Source organism: Heloderma suspectum, chromosome 3 (assembly GCF_057233095.1).
Source record: "Heloderma suspectum isolate Gila_16-S chromosome 3, 16-S_ref, whole genome shotgun sequence".
NCBI classification, from domain to species: Eukaryota; Metazoa; Chordata; class Lepidosauria; order Squamata; family Helodermatidae; genus Heloderma; species Heloderma suspectum.
In genome coordinates, this window is record NC_139460.1 from 201,453,589 (window position 1) to 201,469,907 (window position 16,319).

The 16,319-nt window shown below is 42.6% G+C and overlaps 2 protein-coding genes across 11 annotated transcripts in view; one reads left to right on the forward strand and one right to left on the reverse strand.

Moving 5' to 3' along the window:
- SYT15 (synaptotagmin 15) overlaps nt 1-5,718 on the forward strand; it is a 29,018-nt gene extending 23,300 nt beyond the window's left edge. Inside the window, exons 7-8 of the mRNA XM_084845325.1 lie at nt 465-650; nt 2,520-5,718. Of these exons, the coding sequence (XP_084701451.1) occupies nt 465-650; nt 2,520-2,656 (323 nt within the window). The 3' untranslated portion in view covers nt 2,657-5,718. The remainder of the gene's footprint in view (nt 1-464; nt 651-2,519) is intronic.
- A 4,302-nt stretch (nt 5,719-10,020) lies between these two features.
- The window catches only part of SHLD2 (shieldin complex subunit 2), a 54,979-nt gene continuing 48,680 nt past the window's right edge, over nt 10,021-16,319 (reverse strand). For 9 of the 10 annotated variants that reach the window (XM_084845318.1, XM_084845314.1, XM_084845317.1 and 6 more), the window contains 2 exons: nt 12,039-12,154; nt 10,021-10,759 (listed from right to left, as the gene is read on the reverse strand). In XM_084845318.1, the coding sequence (XP_084701444.1) occupies nt 10,587-10,759; nt 12,039-12,154 (289 nt within the window). In that variant the 3' untranslated portion in view covers nt 10,021-10,586. Of the gene's footprint in view, nt 10,760-11,217; nt 11,352-12,038; nt 12,155-16,319 lie in introns of those variants that run through there. The other variant, XM_084845322.1, reaches the window with a different exon arrangement.

Here is a 16,319-nt window from a genome sequence, read left to right on the forward strand (position 1 = left end):
GATTTCATACTCAACACCCAGCAAAAGAGTCAAGCGATTACAAGAAGTCTAAAGTAGTCAGTTTTGAAGTAAACATACAGGGCCAATACGTAATTAAAGCTGGTGTGGGTGCCCCATTCGCTCCATCCCATTCAGCCATCCTGTTTAATCAGAATTTCAGATTAAAAATTTCAGGGGCAAAATTGGGCAAATGTTGAATACTTACACATGTGTGTTTCAGACAGAATTGTCACCTGTATCAGCATCAGCTTTGCCAAGAGCACTCCCACTTATTCAGGCTACAGGTTGTCTGAATATTTGAGATATTGTCGTGGCTCATTGAGATAATCGAGGTTGTACTCTGAATTGTAGCTCCCATAAATGCAATATTTGGAGATGGGGTGGATGGGAGACGGGACTGTTTTTTTCTTCAGAAGGGTTCCAGCCTGTCTTGAGCAGTTTTCAGTCTCATCCTCTCCTTCCAGGTGTGTTTGTCAAAGTGTCACTCATGAATCATAATCAATTCATCAAAAGCAAAAGAACCATGGCTGTCATAGGATCCCCTGATCCATCGTACAACGAGACGTTCAGCTTCAAGGTTGACCAGCTGGACCTGGATACAGCAAGCCTGAGCCTGTCTGTGCTCCAGCCCCAGGATGCTGAGGGAGAGAGTAAGGAGCTGCTTGTCATTTATGATGATTTCAAGTGTCCTGATCACTCATGTTAAGCCCTTCATCTTTCAGGATGATTTAGATTTGCAGGATGGACACTACTGGAAAGCAGAGCCATGGAACATTGTAATTTCCCCAACTTAATCTTGAATGTATCCAGGAGGAGTCTTTTGTACCTTGCTAATATCTGCTCTTCCTCTGAAATGGTGCCCAAGGACCCTGGGACCTGGCAGTATGGTCACATTTGGGGAACTGTCCGTGTGAGGCAGCTGTGCCCCCAGCTCCATGTGTTTGCAGTAATTTTAAGCATTCCAGTGCAACTGCTGCATCCTCATGAGAATATTGTTTGCTGTAATCATGTGGGGGATGTCCAGAATTGTCACCCCACCCCCTCCAGCTGCCCACTGGCTGCATCTGTGCCTTTAACAGCATCCTGACACAGAGGAATTAATCAGGTGAAGTTTCTCCTAGGACAAAGACATGTTTTGTGAAAAGCATCATCTGCTCTGTGTCAGGATACTGTATGTTGGTTTCTGAGGCACCATCATGTGTGTTCTGAAATATAAAGGCCCAGTCTTTGCCAGCGAGGAGGAGGAGTCAGTCCTTGGGCAGCTGATTTGGGGTGTCATGAAAGGGCAGCAAATGATTATTTTATTTATTGTTGTATTTGTACTGCCAAGGAGTGGGGAGAGGAATGTTTGGGGTTTTCTGCATCAGGTGCCAAAATAACCTGGCTGGCCTTCAGTACTGCACACCTTGACTGGGGGGGGGGGGCTGCTGCTCTGCAGCAAAATGCCTTGTCCTGGCTCTGATAAGAGGTTGTGGAGTTTTCGGCCCTCTGGCCTCCCTAATATGGTGCTATTACTTGCAGCTACCATGCCTCAAATGGAGTATATATGAAGTATAAGTACTCGGAAGCATCCCAATTTAGGTAGACGAGCACTGGGTTCGGACAACATGACAACCCACCATGACTGCCCATGGTTGTTGACAATACTGGGCTAGATGGACCAAAGGCCTATTAAGTGTGCAGCAAAAAGTGCAACCCAGTCATTTCCATATTGTTTCAGAAGTTCCACAGTGTTCAGTGGATTCTCTGTCCCCTCCACCAAGTGAAGTGTGCATTGGATTGCAGCCTTAAGTCCCACTCATTCTAAAGAAGATTACAGTAACTAATGCTGCTATCTTAAAAGCATTAATGGATGATATATATTCAATAACCATTTGCAATCTTGATTGCATGTCTGCTTTTGGCATGTGTTTACCCTCTTACACCTTATTTTCACATGAGATTATGAAGTCACCCCCCACATCACACGATGAGATCTCCTTTTAGCACATTGTGGCAAAGTTTAATTTGCTGTTATTCCCCAGGAAAAGTTAAGTGGGGGACTGAGTGAATCAGGAGATCAGTTCTAGTATCCCCTGCGTATCATGACTGCCATGCTACATCAATCATGTTGGAAACAGGGACATCATGTGGGGCAGGAGAGTAGCCATATCATCTGCCTGTCCCATGTGGCTCCCCAGTTCAAACAGTGAACTGTGGAGATCGGGACCTGACCTCTCAAAAGTGGCATATTTCAGTGGTAATGTACATATTGGCCCTGGACAAACGAAGGTTGAGAACATCATGTTCTATGGAGCTGGAGGAGGCAGCTCTATACTAAAGAGGAAGATGGGAGGGAAGAGTAGTAAGAGTATGAGAGGTAGGGAGAGACTGTTAGAAAGGGAGAAGAACTGTGTGTATTTTTTGGCTGTTGGCTGCACAGGGTTAGGAATTTTGCCCATCCACTTAAACAAAATCCTTGTATGGGCAACTTGGCAGCTATACCGATGTTATCATGCTATTTTTCTATTCCTATTTAGAAACCTACTCACTGGGTCGTGTAGTTGTTGGGCCCTTCATGTATACCAGGGGCAAGGAACTGGAACACTGGAATGAAATGATCAATAAGCCCAAGGAGCTGGTGAAGAGGTGGCATGCACTCTCTCTTAGCAGCTGAAGGATGGAGAGCTATCATGCAAGAGATCCCTGCTGCCTGTATCTATGTATAGGAGTGAAGAAAGTTCAACTGTATTATGCTCAGGATGGGCCCTTCAGATGTATCCTCTGGTTATGTTCATCAAAGTCAGTTGGTAAGGTCTGTGAAAGCATTGGATTTGAACTTAATCTCAAGCTAGGGGGCTGCCTCAGACCAACTCGGCTGCAGAGTGGAATATGATCCTTAAGACAAGGCGAGCTTCTAAATCAGTGAGAGGGGGTGCAGGCCACATCACTACTTCTATCATGGACAGCTGAAATCTGATTTTTTTCCTTAACTCAGTAGGCCACACGACTTGGCAGACTAATGTACACTTAGCTATAACCAAATGCTGAAATCAGTGGGCTTAACTGCACTTGTGGTTGGACTGTGACCTGTATGTGTATACATCCAGGTTATCCTCCACTAAGCGAGAATCCTACACCTTCAAAAGTGTGTCCTCCCCTTTTAAGTAACTCTGCAATATTCCTGCTGAAAGTACAGGCTATTGAACAAAACACAACCATGTGGGTTAAATATAGCTATTTGTGTAGCAAATATGTCCAGTTCTGGACTACTAGTAGAATGCAGTCCTCAGAATACTTATTCAGAGGAGTTCAGTTGGTTAGTGAGTCATCTCCAAAGAAATTGATGTTTGCAACCTAAAATGTCTCTGTAGCCTTGTGAAAACCCCTCAATTTGGGCACCTCGGCAAGATCTCATATGGTTTCTAATCAGCCTGTGTCATCAACTGGCATACTAAGAAAGCTAAATTATTAATCAAATTAAAAAGATTCAGGCCAGTGTCACTCGTGAGACTTCCACTGATTTTCTCTGACTGCCCAGCAAAGATCATGCTGGTGGGATCTTTGGAGGCATTTGTTGACTTTCATGGTTTTATCTTCAGAGGATGCTGTGAATGCAGGATTCTACTGGCTTTACTCCTTTAGTTTAATCCCTTTAGTCGGGAGGAGTGGCCACAGTCCCACAAGTTTCTCTCCCCGACCCCCCACCTCCAGACAACCACAATGAACCAATTGTACTGGAAAGAGAGACTTAAAAACATCATCCAAATTAGGAGGTGGCTCCGGTTCGGATTTATGGAACACAGTGGGTATATTATGAAAGCCAATTTGTGCTGTCACCTCTGCCATGTTATGGTTTGGGAATCTATGTTATTGGGACCATTTCCTCCATTTTCCATTATCTCACTGGTCCAAGGCAGCTAGGCAAAGCTGTTGTTCCACCTCTCTGAGAATATGAATTCTACTTTAATAATGGCTGAGGCTGGAGGTGACGGACTCGACCTTGGGGGAGCTGGGGGTGGCGACGACCGACAGGAAGCTCTGGCGTGGGCTGGTCCACGAAGTCATAAAGAGTTGGAAGCAACTGAACGAATAAACAACAACAATGCCTGAGGCACAGCCCAGCTACTACAAGCAGACTGACAATGGGGTCCCACCACTATACAAATGTGTATATACAAATGCAAAACTGTGCACACAGAAGGAAAAACCCGAAGTATTTTCAAAGTTCCTTTTTGAGGTCCAGTCTTTTTGTTAAGATGAGCTCAGATAAACTCTAACTATGACCTTTGCTTATGTTTACAAAGAATGTGCAAACTATTTTTTTAAAAAATCAGGTAACTTGAGAGTTAAATCCATAATCTTTTGTAACGTTAAATTATACCTTAGACCAACAGCCACTGAGTGAAGAAAGAAAATCAGGAAATTGATTTAGTTGAAATAAGAATGGTTTCCCTCTGAAACAGGATACAGTGTTAATTAACATAGTACATCTTCCTTGCGGAAGCACAGGCATTTACTCTTAGTTTTCTTTATGTAAATACACTGCCAGTATCAAAGGGGTTTTGGAAAAAGTACCATGTATTCATTATATAAGACAGATTCCCAGTTGGTAATCCTTGAAACCCATGGTTTGTAATCAGGAGCTATCCTCAGGAACACATTCTCCCCTCCTCTCTCTGGTATTAACCTCAGGTTGACATTACATGGGCATCAACTCAATGTATAGCTCCCTTGTAAACCAGAGACAAACTATGGTTTGACAGTTTGTGAACAATGATTACAAGGCAATCTTGCTTGCATCAATGCACATGTAATGCCCAACCATGGCTAGGACGGGGAAAACCACTTCAAGTGAGGGGTGGGGAGGGAATGCACATTTCTGTATGATGTACAGCAACCTTCCCCAACCTGGTACCCCCTAGCTGTGTATTTTTTAATACAACTCTCAGTATCCCTGCCTATTGGCAAGGCTGCCTGGGGCTGATGGGAATTGAAGTCTCAGGCTGAGGATGTACAGGATCTCCATACAGTGCGAATCATGGCTGAGTGTAGTATGGGATACGAAACGATCAGTACTTAATCCGGTTGCTACATTATTACAAGAAACCTTCATTTTCTTGTGGATGTATCCCACGAACAGAAATGGGGTACAGAGAGAGCTTTCCATTTCCTTACTTGCCTCAAGCCATTTTTATAAGCTTCTGCTCCAGCTGCATGGATAAATTGTATAAAGTTACTGACCTGCCCACTCATACCTGTTCAGGGCTTGAGCAGTGGGTATCGTAAGCTCCATGCCACAAAAAACATTACTACAAGTCCTGGGAAAGTGACTCTTATGTCTTATATTGCATAATCTATATGGGGTAAAAATTAGGTTGGACTGCAATTCAGTATACACTTTCCTCAGAGCAAACCCCACTGAACTCATTGGGGCTTATTCCTGACTAGGCATGCATGGGATTGTACTATTTGTCTGTGTGCTGTTCTTATTGATGAAGCAAAAGATCATGTACTGTAGTTGGTTATCACTTAAAATGGAGCACCAGTCATGACTTTTGAGTCAGTTATGCTTTACCTATAGTTTGTAACATATTGTGCTGGTAAAATAAGTACTGTGAAGCCTGAAAAACAATGCCTTTCCCTTGTCCCTTTCCAGTTGACAGTATATTTCTCTTCCTTTACACAGAAGTACATTTTGTGTCATTAAAAATAATTAAACGAGTGCATTATTCTGACAATTGCAGTATGTTGTACATTAGACACTGGTCAGTGAGTTGACGCTAGTTTATAGCCTCTTTCTGCCAGCTCCTTCTCAAAATATTGAGTTTGGTTGGAAGCACTGGCATGTTTCAAATGCAGCACAATAATAGCTGTGAGAACCTCACCCGGCCCTTATAGCTTTCAAAACACTCAATTGAGGTGGGTATGAGGAACCAAATTACAGGAAAACTCCTTGCATACGCAAGAAGCCACTCAGGTGGCGAAAATTGCAGGTCAAATACTTAGAGCAGCCAAGCAATTACTTCTCTTCTGATTGCGGTGATAAGGCCTCTCAGATGCTTGTTCCACATTTTTTCTGGAGTTGCAACATACCACCCAGGGGAGTTCAGAGACAGACTATCTCAGAAAGGCCTAGCGTAACCTGTTGCTGACTTCTCGCCATTGCAGTCGTCAGTACTATTATGTTACTGAATGAAAATTTACATGGACCACTACAAGCCATCCCAATGTGCAACAGTGGGCTCTGGGCCTCACAGCCTTGCTGGGGCCAGGGACATTTTAGATCATAGAATCATAGAATAGTAGGGTTGGAAAGGGCCTACAAGGCCATCGAGTCCAACCCCCTGCTCAGTGCAGGAATCCAAGGCAGAGAATCCCTGACAGATGGCTGTCCAGCCTCGTCTTGAAGGCCTCCAGTGTGGGAGAGCCCATCACCTCCCTAGGGAATTGGTTCCATTGTCGTATTGCTCTAACAGTCAGGAAGTTTTTCCTGATGTTCAGCCGGAATCTGGCTTCCTGTAACTTGAGCCCATTATTCCATGTCCTGCACTCTGGGATGATCAAGAAGAGATCCTGGCCTTCTTCTCTGTGACCTTTCAAGTACTTGAAGAGTGCTATCATATCTCCCCTCAGTCTTCTCTTCTCAAGGCTAAACATGCCCAGTTCTTTCAGTCTCTGTTCATAGGGCTTTGTTTCCTGTCCCCTGATCATCTTTGTTGCCCTCCTCTGAACCCTCTCCAGTTTGTCTGCATCCCTCTTAAAGTGTGGTGCCCAGAACTGGACACAGTACTCCAGATGAGGCCTAACCAGTGCTGAGTAGAGGGGAACTAATACTTCCCGGGATTTGGAAGCTATGCTTCTATTAATGCAGCCCAAAATAGCATTTGCCTTTTTTGCAGCCACATCACATTGTTGGCTCATATTCAGCTTGTGATTGACAACAGTTCCAAGATCCTTCTCGCTTGTAGTGTTGTTGAGCCATGTATCCCCCATCTTGTAACTGTGCAATTGTTTTCTTTTTCCTAGGTGCAGAACTTGGCATTTATCCCTATTAAATGTCATTCTGTTGTTTTCTGCCCAGTGCTCCTGTCTATCCAGTTCACTTTGAATTTTGTTTCTGTCTTCCGAAGTATTAGCTATCCCGCCCAATTTTGTATCATCCGCAAATTTGATCAGCATTCCCTGCACCTCCTCCTCCAAGTCATTAATAAAATTGTTGAAGAGCACTGGGCCCAGGACTGAGCCCTGCGGTACCCCACTCGTTACCTCTCCCCAGTTTGAGAAGGTCCCATTGATAAGCACTCTTTGAGTCCGATTCTGTAGCCAACTGTGGATCCACCAGATTGTTGTTTCATCTAGCCCACTTTGAGCTAGTTTGCTCATCAGGATATCATGGGGCACTTTGTCGAAAGCTTTGCTGAAGTTGAGGTATATGATGTCTACAGCATTCCCACAGTCTACAAGGGAGGTTACTTGATCAAAAAATGAGATCAGATTTGTCTGGCAGGACTTGTTTTTGACAAATCCATGTTGGCTTCGAGTAATCACGGCATTGTTTTCAAGGTGCTTCCAGATGGATTGCTTTATCATCTGCTCCAGAATTTTCCCAGGGATTGATGTCAGACTGACTGGTCTGTAGATGTTAAGGTCCATTACTTTAATTGTAACACAACAAACATTTCTCCCCCAATTACATTACCACCATTTGGCAATCCTAGTAACAATCTTTTAAAATAAAATATAAAATGAGCATCTTTAACCATGTACCTAGGTTTCCCCATGGATTAGGCCTGGGGTGGACCATGGGCTGCATGCAGCCCCTGCCACCCCCATAATTGTTAAAAAATAAATAACTGGGGGGGGGTGGCGTATGGAGCACTACAGAGCATGAAAAAAAGTCAAATCTAGCTTGCTTGCAAATTACATTTGACCCTTTTAGGGCTCCATAGCTGCTAAGGAGCTATAAAAGGGTCAAGTTTAGCTTGCAAACAAGCTAGACTTGATCTTCCAGGAACTCCATAGTGCTCTGGATGCCATTTTCCCCCCTAAAGAAAACAATTTCTTTAAAACTTTCAGTTCTGGGGCCCTAACTAGCAGCACCCCTGGTGGGTGCACATGGTAGCCTCTACATAAGCCAAGTAACAGCTGGAAGCTGGCATAGGGTAGTTTTTCCTGGAGCTACTACACAATGGATTATTCACAAGAAATAAAAATGCAAAGAATCAATCTAGAAATCCATTCTTAACTATTCATGGAAGACAGATCTACCTGACAGCTATTAGCCATTATAACTTAGTAGATTTCCTTGTGCAGATGTAGTATGTATCAGTTGCTTGGCACAAAACCGAGGATGCTTCAAGAGCATCTGGCTGACTGCTGCTGGGAACAGCTTGATTCAGCAAGGTAATGTTATTTAAAGACATTTTATTTACCACTTTTCATATTTCAGGGAGCATGTTAAGTAAGAGAAGACTTCTGCTTGAGAACCTGGAGAGCTGTTGTCAATCAGGGTAGACAGTACTGAACTAGAATAAAGCAGTTTCCTATGCTTATTCATTCAAAGGATAATTTATTCCAAGCCTTGTTCTCTCTCATGTATTATTTAGTTTCATACCACCTTACTATAGAAGACATCAAGACAGTGTACAACAAACCAAACAGCAACAGTAAACGAACATAAAAATCATCATTAACACTATTCTAAAATGTTAAGGGTACAGTCCTAGGGGCTGCGCCCTCAATGATCATAAGCTCCTGAATTTGGAGGCATCCAATGCAGGGTGGAGGATTGCCGGAGGCAATCTTCCTCACCCTGTCCTCCATGTTTTGCTAGACAGGCTTTTTTGCCCATCTAGTGCTGGAGCGCTTTGGAGGGGGAGGGAAGGAGGCTGGAGAGGCCTCAGGATAACTCGTATCCTGGCCTCTCCAGTATCCTCCCCTCCGCACCTACTGAAATGCTCCCTTTTCCCCTTCTCCAAGGTGGAGTTCCCAGCTGGTGCAGGTCTTTCCAGGGTGGGGGCAGATCTCTGACTCACCCTTCCAAGGTCGGAGCACTGTCTCTGGTCAGTGAATCCAAAATATCCTATGGCCCCTCAGATGCTGTCTAGGGGCCATAGAATTGCTCTCCAAGTCATTAAAACCACTAAATGCCATTTTAAATACCAGACTGATGTGTTTTAACACTTTTCTGAAAAGGTGAGGGGGGGGGCAGTCATAACTCTGAAGGTATATATACATACATATCTTAGTCCCATTGGCTTGGAAGCGATTACTTGTGAGCAACTTGTTCCAAACTCGCACTGTGCAGCTTTAGTAAGCTACATCAGATGCTATTGACTATTCAGGTTATATCTACATTACAAGTGTACCAGTTTAAATGTCACGGCTTTCCCCAAAGAATCCCGAGCATCTTTTGTTTGGCAATGGTGCTGATAATTGTGTTAGAGGTCTAAAGAACTACAGTTCCAAAGGTTCTCTGGGAAGAGGAAATGTCTGTTAAACCAATTTAAGGCTGCAGTTTAGATATACCCCAACAACTTCAGTCCCCACATCCCAGAGACTCTGGCCCTCTTGAAACCTGTGTTTCTGCAAGTCCTGATTAAGCTCTAGCTGGATGCACATTGGGACTGACAAGGTGATAGGGGCAAGGGTGTGTGTGAAGAAGCTGTGGGGGGGAAGGACAATAAATCCTTCCTCTTTAGCCTCCTCACTCCTCCAAATAACACAGCAATGGGGCACCCTGGAGTAAGTGACCTGGCTTATGGACTCCACTCTAAAAAAACATTTTAATGCCGTGACCTGTGTAAATTATGCATAAGTTCTCACTTTGCACCACTTCCAAAGGACAAGCCTAGTGAACAGATTCGCTGCTTTTTTGCATCTATCAGATTTCTCAGATTTCTATTAAATAAACAGTTTAAATTGTTCTCTTCCTTTGTTTGAATGTTACTATACAAACAAATGTTTGCTTTGAAACATGCCTGCAGTTCTGTAGCGATGCCTAACTCTCATCCAGGAAATAAAAGGATATTTCTAGTATGAATGCAAAAGTCAATAGCTTTATTTGATTTGTTAATAACAAGGTTGAAGATACAGTCTGCAAGTTCAAGATGAAAAGCTCCCCAGGAGGGAAAAAAAAGAACAGAACTAAGTACTTGCATTCCATATGGCATTCAGGACTTTGACAAGGAGATTTTATAATAAATAAGTATCACATTATATCAAGACAAAAACTGGGGTTAACGGAGAAGGATGGAGGAAGGACAAGTATTTTCTTTGGCAAAGCATTAAAAATGTTAGCAGTGTGTTTTCAGAAAACTTCAGCACTGATCCACTGTTGGGAAATTCCTGATGTCTAGAGGATGAAAGATCAACAAGAAAAAAATATTAGTCATAACACTCAAGTTCGTTAATAGTTACTGAGAAGATTTGGCATACAAATAACGTATTCATAAATAATACAATGGGTATTTATAAAAAATAAAACAAAAAGGAAGATTTTTTTATATCTAATTAAAAATACAAATTCATCTTTTTTCAGTCACAGAGGGCATTAGGGTGTGGAAGGTAGAACTGGCTAAACAGTCCTGTTAGAAGCTTCTGCTTCAGAGATCAAGATGAAAACCCAGCAGACTGAAATCCTTCTCCAAAGGATAGCTGTTTTCATCCAGTACAAAATGGCTCCTAATTGTCAAAAGGTAGGATGGTTTCGTGTCTGTGAGCAGTGAATGGCACAGATCCGCTACAATCATGCCGTATGTCGCGTTTAAGGAAGGTTCTGCAAGAGACAAGAAATGGCACAACTATCATTATAATGAAACCTTACCACTCCACACTCAAAATAAAGCTATGTTCCCTGGGCCCCATCTACATGAGCCATTTACTCTGGGGCCGCTGAGATTCAAGGTCCTTCGGGAAATACAATGCAGTTGCCACTTCACAGCCAAACATGGTTTTCACCTGGAAAACACAGATTTCCAAAGACGCGTTTTGCTGCGATGTTTTTGATTTGCTGCAGGTTTCCCTGTCTGTCCCTTCCCCAAACCAACTCTGCATTTTGTGGTGGGCATGCGGTAGGTGTGCCTAGTGCTTGTGTCACTCTGTGATGCCCCTTCACTCCTCCCTGTTCCTGGCTGCGCAGTTACAGAGGCACAGGGAAGCGTGCTTATTTCTTCAACCACACTTTTACATACCTTTGCAGCTTCACAATGACTGCTTTGGAGTCAGTGGCCAAGGGCTGGGGGGTTTCGGGGGAGCAGAAGGTCCAGGACCAACTTCGCTCCAACCACCATTTTGGAATGATGGGTAGGCATGTACCTCTCAAGAGCACATGCCTTGGTGAGCCATCATAAGAGTCATGGGCTGGAGAACTGCCAAATGAGGAACGGACAGACACAAAAGAACCCCTAAAATATGAAAGCCACAAAAACCCAAGTGTCGTAACCCCACCCTCGCATGCCTGCACAGCTGCGCATTTACATATAATGGTAAAAAAAAAAGGGCCGCAGTTTACTTCGCTTCAACAGCTATGTGTCGGGGCACAACGGATTTTCTCATTGGAGAAGTCTGCAGTAAAACACACATGTACTGCAGCAGAAGCTAATTCGCAGCTGCAATGCTGCAGTTACGATGGAGAGAAGGTTGAAAGCGGTGCCGTGTAGATGGCCCCCTGGACATACTTTCTGACAGAGGTGCAAAATAGTTGCAACAGGACTTCATCAATAAACAATAAAAGGTAAAAATGGCTATACAATGCCATTCAGAATAACGGCATTGTAACTACTGTTAATCTATGCCTCTATAGTAGAAAAGGATAATCCATGTGCTAGCACCTGAGTAAGATGTGTTTGCTGAAGTTCCTAGAAGGGAAGGTTTCTTTAAAGAAACTCCTACAAAAATGCTCTCATTTTAAGTTTGATGAAAAGTTTAAACAAATGACTGAAGTATAGACAAACTCCCACTTCATATAAACTGAAGTTTAATAGTCCCAAATGTTTGATCACTATGTTTTGTTTGTCTTTTTGATTCAGTTACAGAAATAATTCATAGTACATTACCTATGGCCTTATTTAGCCATGCTGCTGGAATATTGAGGAAAATTTTCTCTATCAGTTCTGACACCACCTGAACAGAGATTTCATATCCTCCATCCTCTATAGTCATCAGTGAAGGTCTAGATGAGGAAAGGGAAAGAGAGTCATACCAGCACTAGCATTTAATGTTTTAATTTGTCATATTATTGTTAGAAATGGGGCTGGATGTGTATGTGTTTTCACACATTACCATGATTTAATGACTGTGTGAGGTGCCTGATCTGAACAAGCAGCTAAAATATGTTTCTGAACGATGGAATGAACCTTATTTCCAACAGTTTTGCTTCAGTTTAAAAGGGAAGAAAGTGATCCCATATCTTACAAAAGACTTTAAAAATCTGAATACTTAATGCCATATTGACTATAATCCTTTATTTTGATATTCCTGATAGGAGCAAGAGAAAAACCTATGATTAACTGAAGAATGGTTATTTTCATCCAGAACCCTAAGGCTGCTTAAAAATCAGGGATATTGGTATTTTACATGGTGGAAATAAATAGTGCACGAAAAGGAACAGTGTTTAATTTCTAAACTGAGAAGGCCCAGTTCAAAAGGCTGCCTAGAAGTTAACCTATCTGGAAACCTTTCTAATTCCAGATGAACAAGAACTCCTAAATAAGGGTGCACAAGAACTGTATTGCTGCTTTTTTACCACCTTACTTATAGAGAGAGGATCTGTTGTAAGGGGCTGCAATAAATACCTGTGCCATTTTAACACTGCCTCTTCCCAGACTGCCAGGGATGCTCTATTGAGAGGGGAGTTCCTTCCCCTGTTTAGGACCACATGTTTTTATTCTTCAGCAGTACATCTCTCTGGTTATTATGAGTTCTAAAAACTAACCACAACAGAATGCACTGCTTGTTTGCTATTTGAATCTTGGATATATTCAAGAACAGGTAGTTAATCTTATCCTCCATTCTACAAATGAAACCTGAAATGACAGACTTGGAGACCACCCAGTATCAAGGTGGGGCATACTCAAAGGCAGTATTTTACACTTTCCCATAGAAGTGAATAGCAGCCACTCATTTACTTATGTATACAGAAATGCAGTTGAATGTGGCAGAAAGTAGATATATACTGAAGAACCTGCCCCACTCAGTGTGCCATTTGTTGTTCACATGCTAGAGAGTCACAAAGGTAGAACCGAGAAACTAGCATTATATATTATTTATTTGTAGGCAACATGAGTAGGTAATGTATGTTCCAGTGCTAAGCCATAACACTGAAAATAGTCCAGAAATAGGGTCGAATTGAGTCCTGAACAATAAGTCAAGCAATAAAATAGGCATTCCTAAAAATGCATGTGCAGTTGGATCATCAAGCTTATCATTTGATTCATAATAAATTCAAGCAACAACAACAACAACAACATCAATATATACTCAAGCATATCTAACCTTTCGCACTTCTCAAGTCAAGGACATTCCCAGCTTTGAAGTTCAGAACACTTGACTAATTGTGGAGCCTAATCAGATCACTCTCTGTATGCAAGCAATTAATGTGAGCAGAATCTGTTGGCAACCTCACAGCAATTACAGTCTCCCACTAATACTTTTAATCAACTACAGATAAATGGCAATTTCAAAGAGAAATAGCCCAATATGATTAATTTCAGAACATACTAAATAATTAACATACAATACTAGCTTCTAATTATAGCCTTATCAGTCACTGATAAGGTCACCAGGAAAAATTTAATCAAACTTCATGCTACTGTAAAGTCCAAACCACCATACATGCAATGTACCCATTATTTGCTGCTTTTTTTACAATGATTATATTTTAAGTAGTGTAACCCACCTTGAATTCCATCTGTAAAAAAGGCAAGATGCAAACACACACAGCTGGGCACCACATCACGTATTAACCTGGTTTGCAAATAACATTAATCCATGGTTTGTTGCCCTATGCTGGATTTGTTTGGCAGATGATAGAACAAACCACGGTTTTTCTCAATCCTTGGGTTATCTGTTTCCCTCCTCCTTTGCCTGCTCCCTCCCTGTACCCCAAATATGTTTGTGGTGCTGTATACTGGTATACAGAGTGGCTGGGTTTTTTGTTTTACTACTCTTGCCTGCCGCCCCTGTAGCCTGGTAAAATCACCCATGACCAACCCACAGTGCTGAGTCTGCACATAATAACAACCCATGGTTTAAACAACCCAGAGTTCACAACCCAACAACAAACCACGGGTTCTCTTTCTGACCTAGTTCACACTTAATGACAACCCAGAGTATGGTTTGAGTATGGTTTGTTATTGAATTGTGGGTTGTTGTTAGGTGTGAACCCTGCACTGTTGTTTAACTCTGGTTGTTAACATATGGTTTGTTGTTAGGTTGTGAACTCTGTTGTTTGTGGTTAACAACCCATAGTTAAACCATAGTGCAGGATTCAACAACCCACGATTCAATGACAACCCATACTCAACCTGTATTCTGAGTTGCTTTTACATGAGAACAAGGTCTCTGGGTTGTTCATGGTTAACACTAGCCCATGGTTCGTTAGAGTGGCTGGGTTCACACAACATGAGAACCCAGAAATCAAAAACCCATACCATGGGTTAGTGTTATGTGCGAACCCAGCCTAACCTCTAGGAGACATGCTGCAATGTTTAGGCTCAAACTATGCTTTATGTGCAATTCTGTTCTTCTTTCCTCCATAAGTTTTTTTTAAAACCCAAAGCAGACTAGTTGGACTGAAAGTTGGTGTAGAGGAAGTACACAGAGAGGCTGCTTAACCCTTTCCCCTTCAATCCAAAATCACACACCCCAAGCTGCATTTTCCACCTGTGGGGATAAAGTATGGACTCCCAGTATCTACCCTGCTATCGTTCCCCCATCACATGAAAAGGTAGTTTGGAGAGGGCCTTCTTTTAGCTGAATAAGAAACAGAAGGTAAAGGGCTATGAACTCAGAAGCACCCGTCCTGGCTTCTTGGGTTTTAAAAAAGGTGGTGGAAAGAACAAGAGAACTCTGCATAACATATAGTTTGAGCCTAAGTTGTCTTTGGTAGCAGTTCCTTGATTGCTAAAACTCAATAGCTAAGAAGTGCCAAATACTTCAAGGCTTGCTTGTGCAGCTTGTTCTTTGAACTATATAACAACATTCAAATAATGTTCTCTGAGGTTATGTGGGCTAACAGATTTCAGTAGTTTTCTTTCTTCAGAAACCCTGAACAAAGAAACATCCACAGGATGTTTCAAAAGAGGGCTTTCAAAAGATAAAGGAGGCATGCAGAAAATGCAGGATTGGAACCTATTTTACCATGTTGTTTTAGCCTTGAGATGTTAAAGGACTTCAGTACTAATTCTTCAGGTAGGAGGTCTTGGGGCCACTTTACACATTGTCTTAGCTCATGGCAGGATGCCTGTGCAGGGGTTCTGCCCCATCCCTAGCAGTGGCTGGAATGCCTACTGTAGTTTGCCATGTGGATCCTCTCCATCGCATAAAAGGTTCTCACCCACCCCAGATGCAAGTAGGATGGAACCTCCTCACACCATCTGGGAAATTATGTGACAAACTGCAGTAGGGCATTACAGCTGGAGCTAGGAAGGTCACCACTATTCATTAAAAATATTTCTTAATTGTTCTTCAGCCCTCAAGGCGATAGACAATTTTAAAAAGAATGCATATCAAAACAATTGTTGTTGTTGTTCAGTCGTGTCCGACAATTAATTAAAAGTAAAACAGAACTAAAAAAAAGACCTAAACAGAGAGTGGCATTTAAAAACCATAAAAAGCCAGATGGAACATAAAAGTTTTTACAGTCAACTAAAGACGCTGAACTGCAGATTGGAAGGTCGGCAGGTCAGCAGTTCAAGACCCGAGTGCTGCGTGACGGAGTGAGCTCCCGTCTTCAGTCCCAGCTTCTGCCAACCTAGCAGTTCAAAAGCAAGAAATTACAAGTAGATAAATAGGTACCGCCTCGGCGGGAAAGGTAACAGCGTTCCGTGCACCTCGGTGTTCAGTCATGCCGGCCACATGACCACGGAAGCGTCTTCGGACAGTGCTGGCTCTTCGGCTTAGAAATCGGGATGAGCACCGCACCCTAGAGTCAGACACGACTGGTTGGGGACACCTTTACGTTTACCTTAAAGCTAAACTACTTAGGGAGTGAGTTCCACAGTTGGGTTGCTCCTACAGAAAAGGCCCTGTCCCGTGTACTCACCAACTTCGTCTCTCTTGGTGTGGGACATACAACAGTGCCTCTGATGAAGATCACAAATTTCATGTAGGCTCAT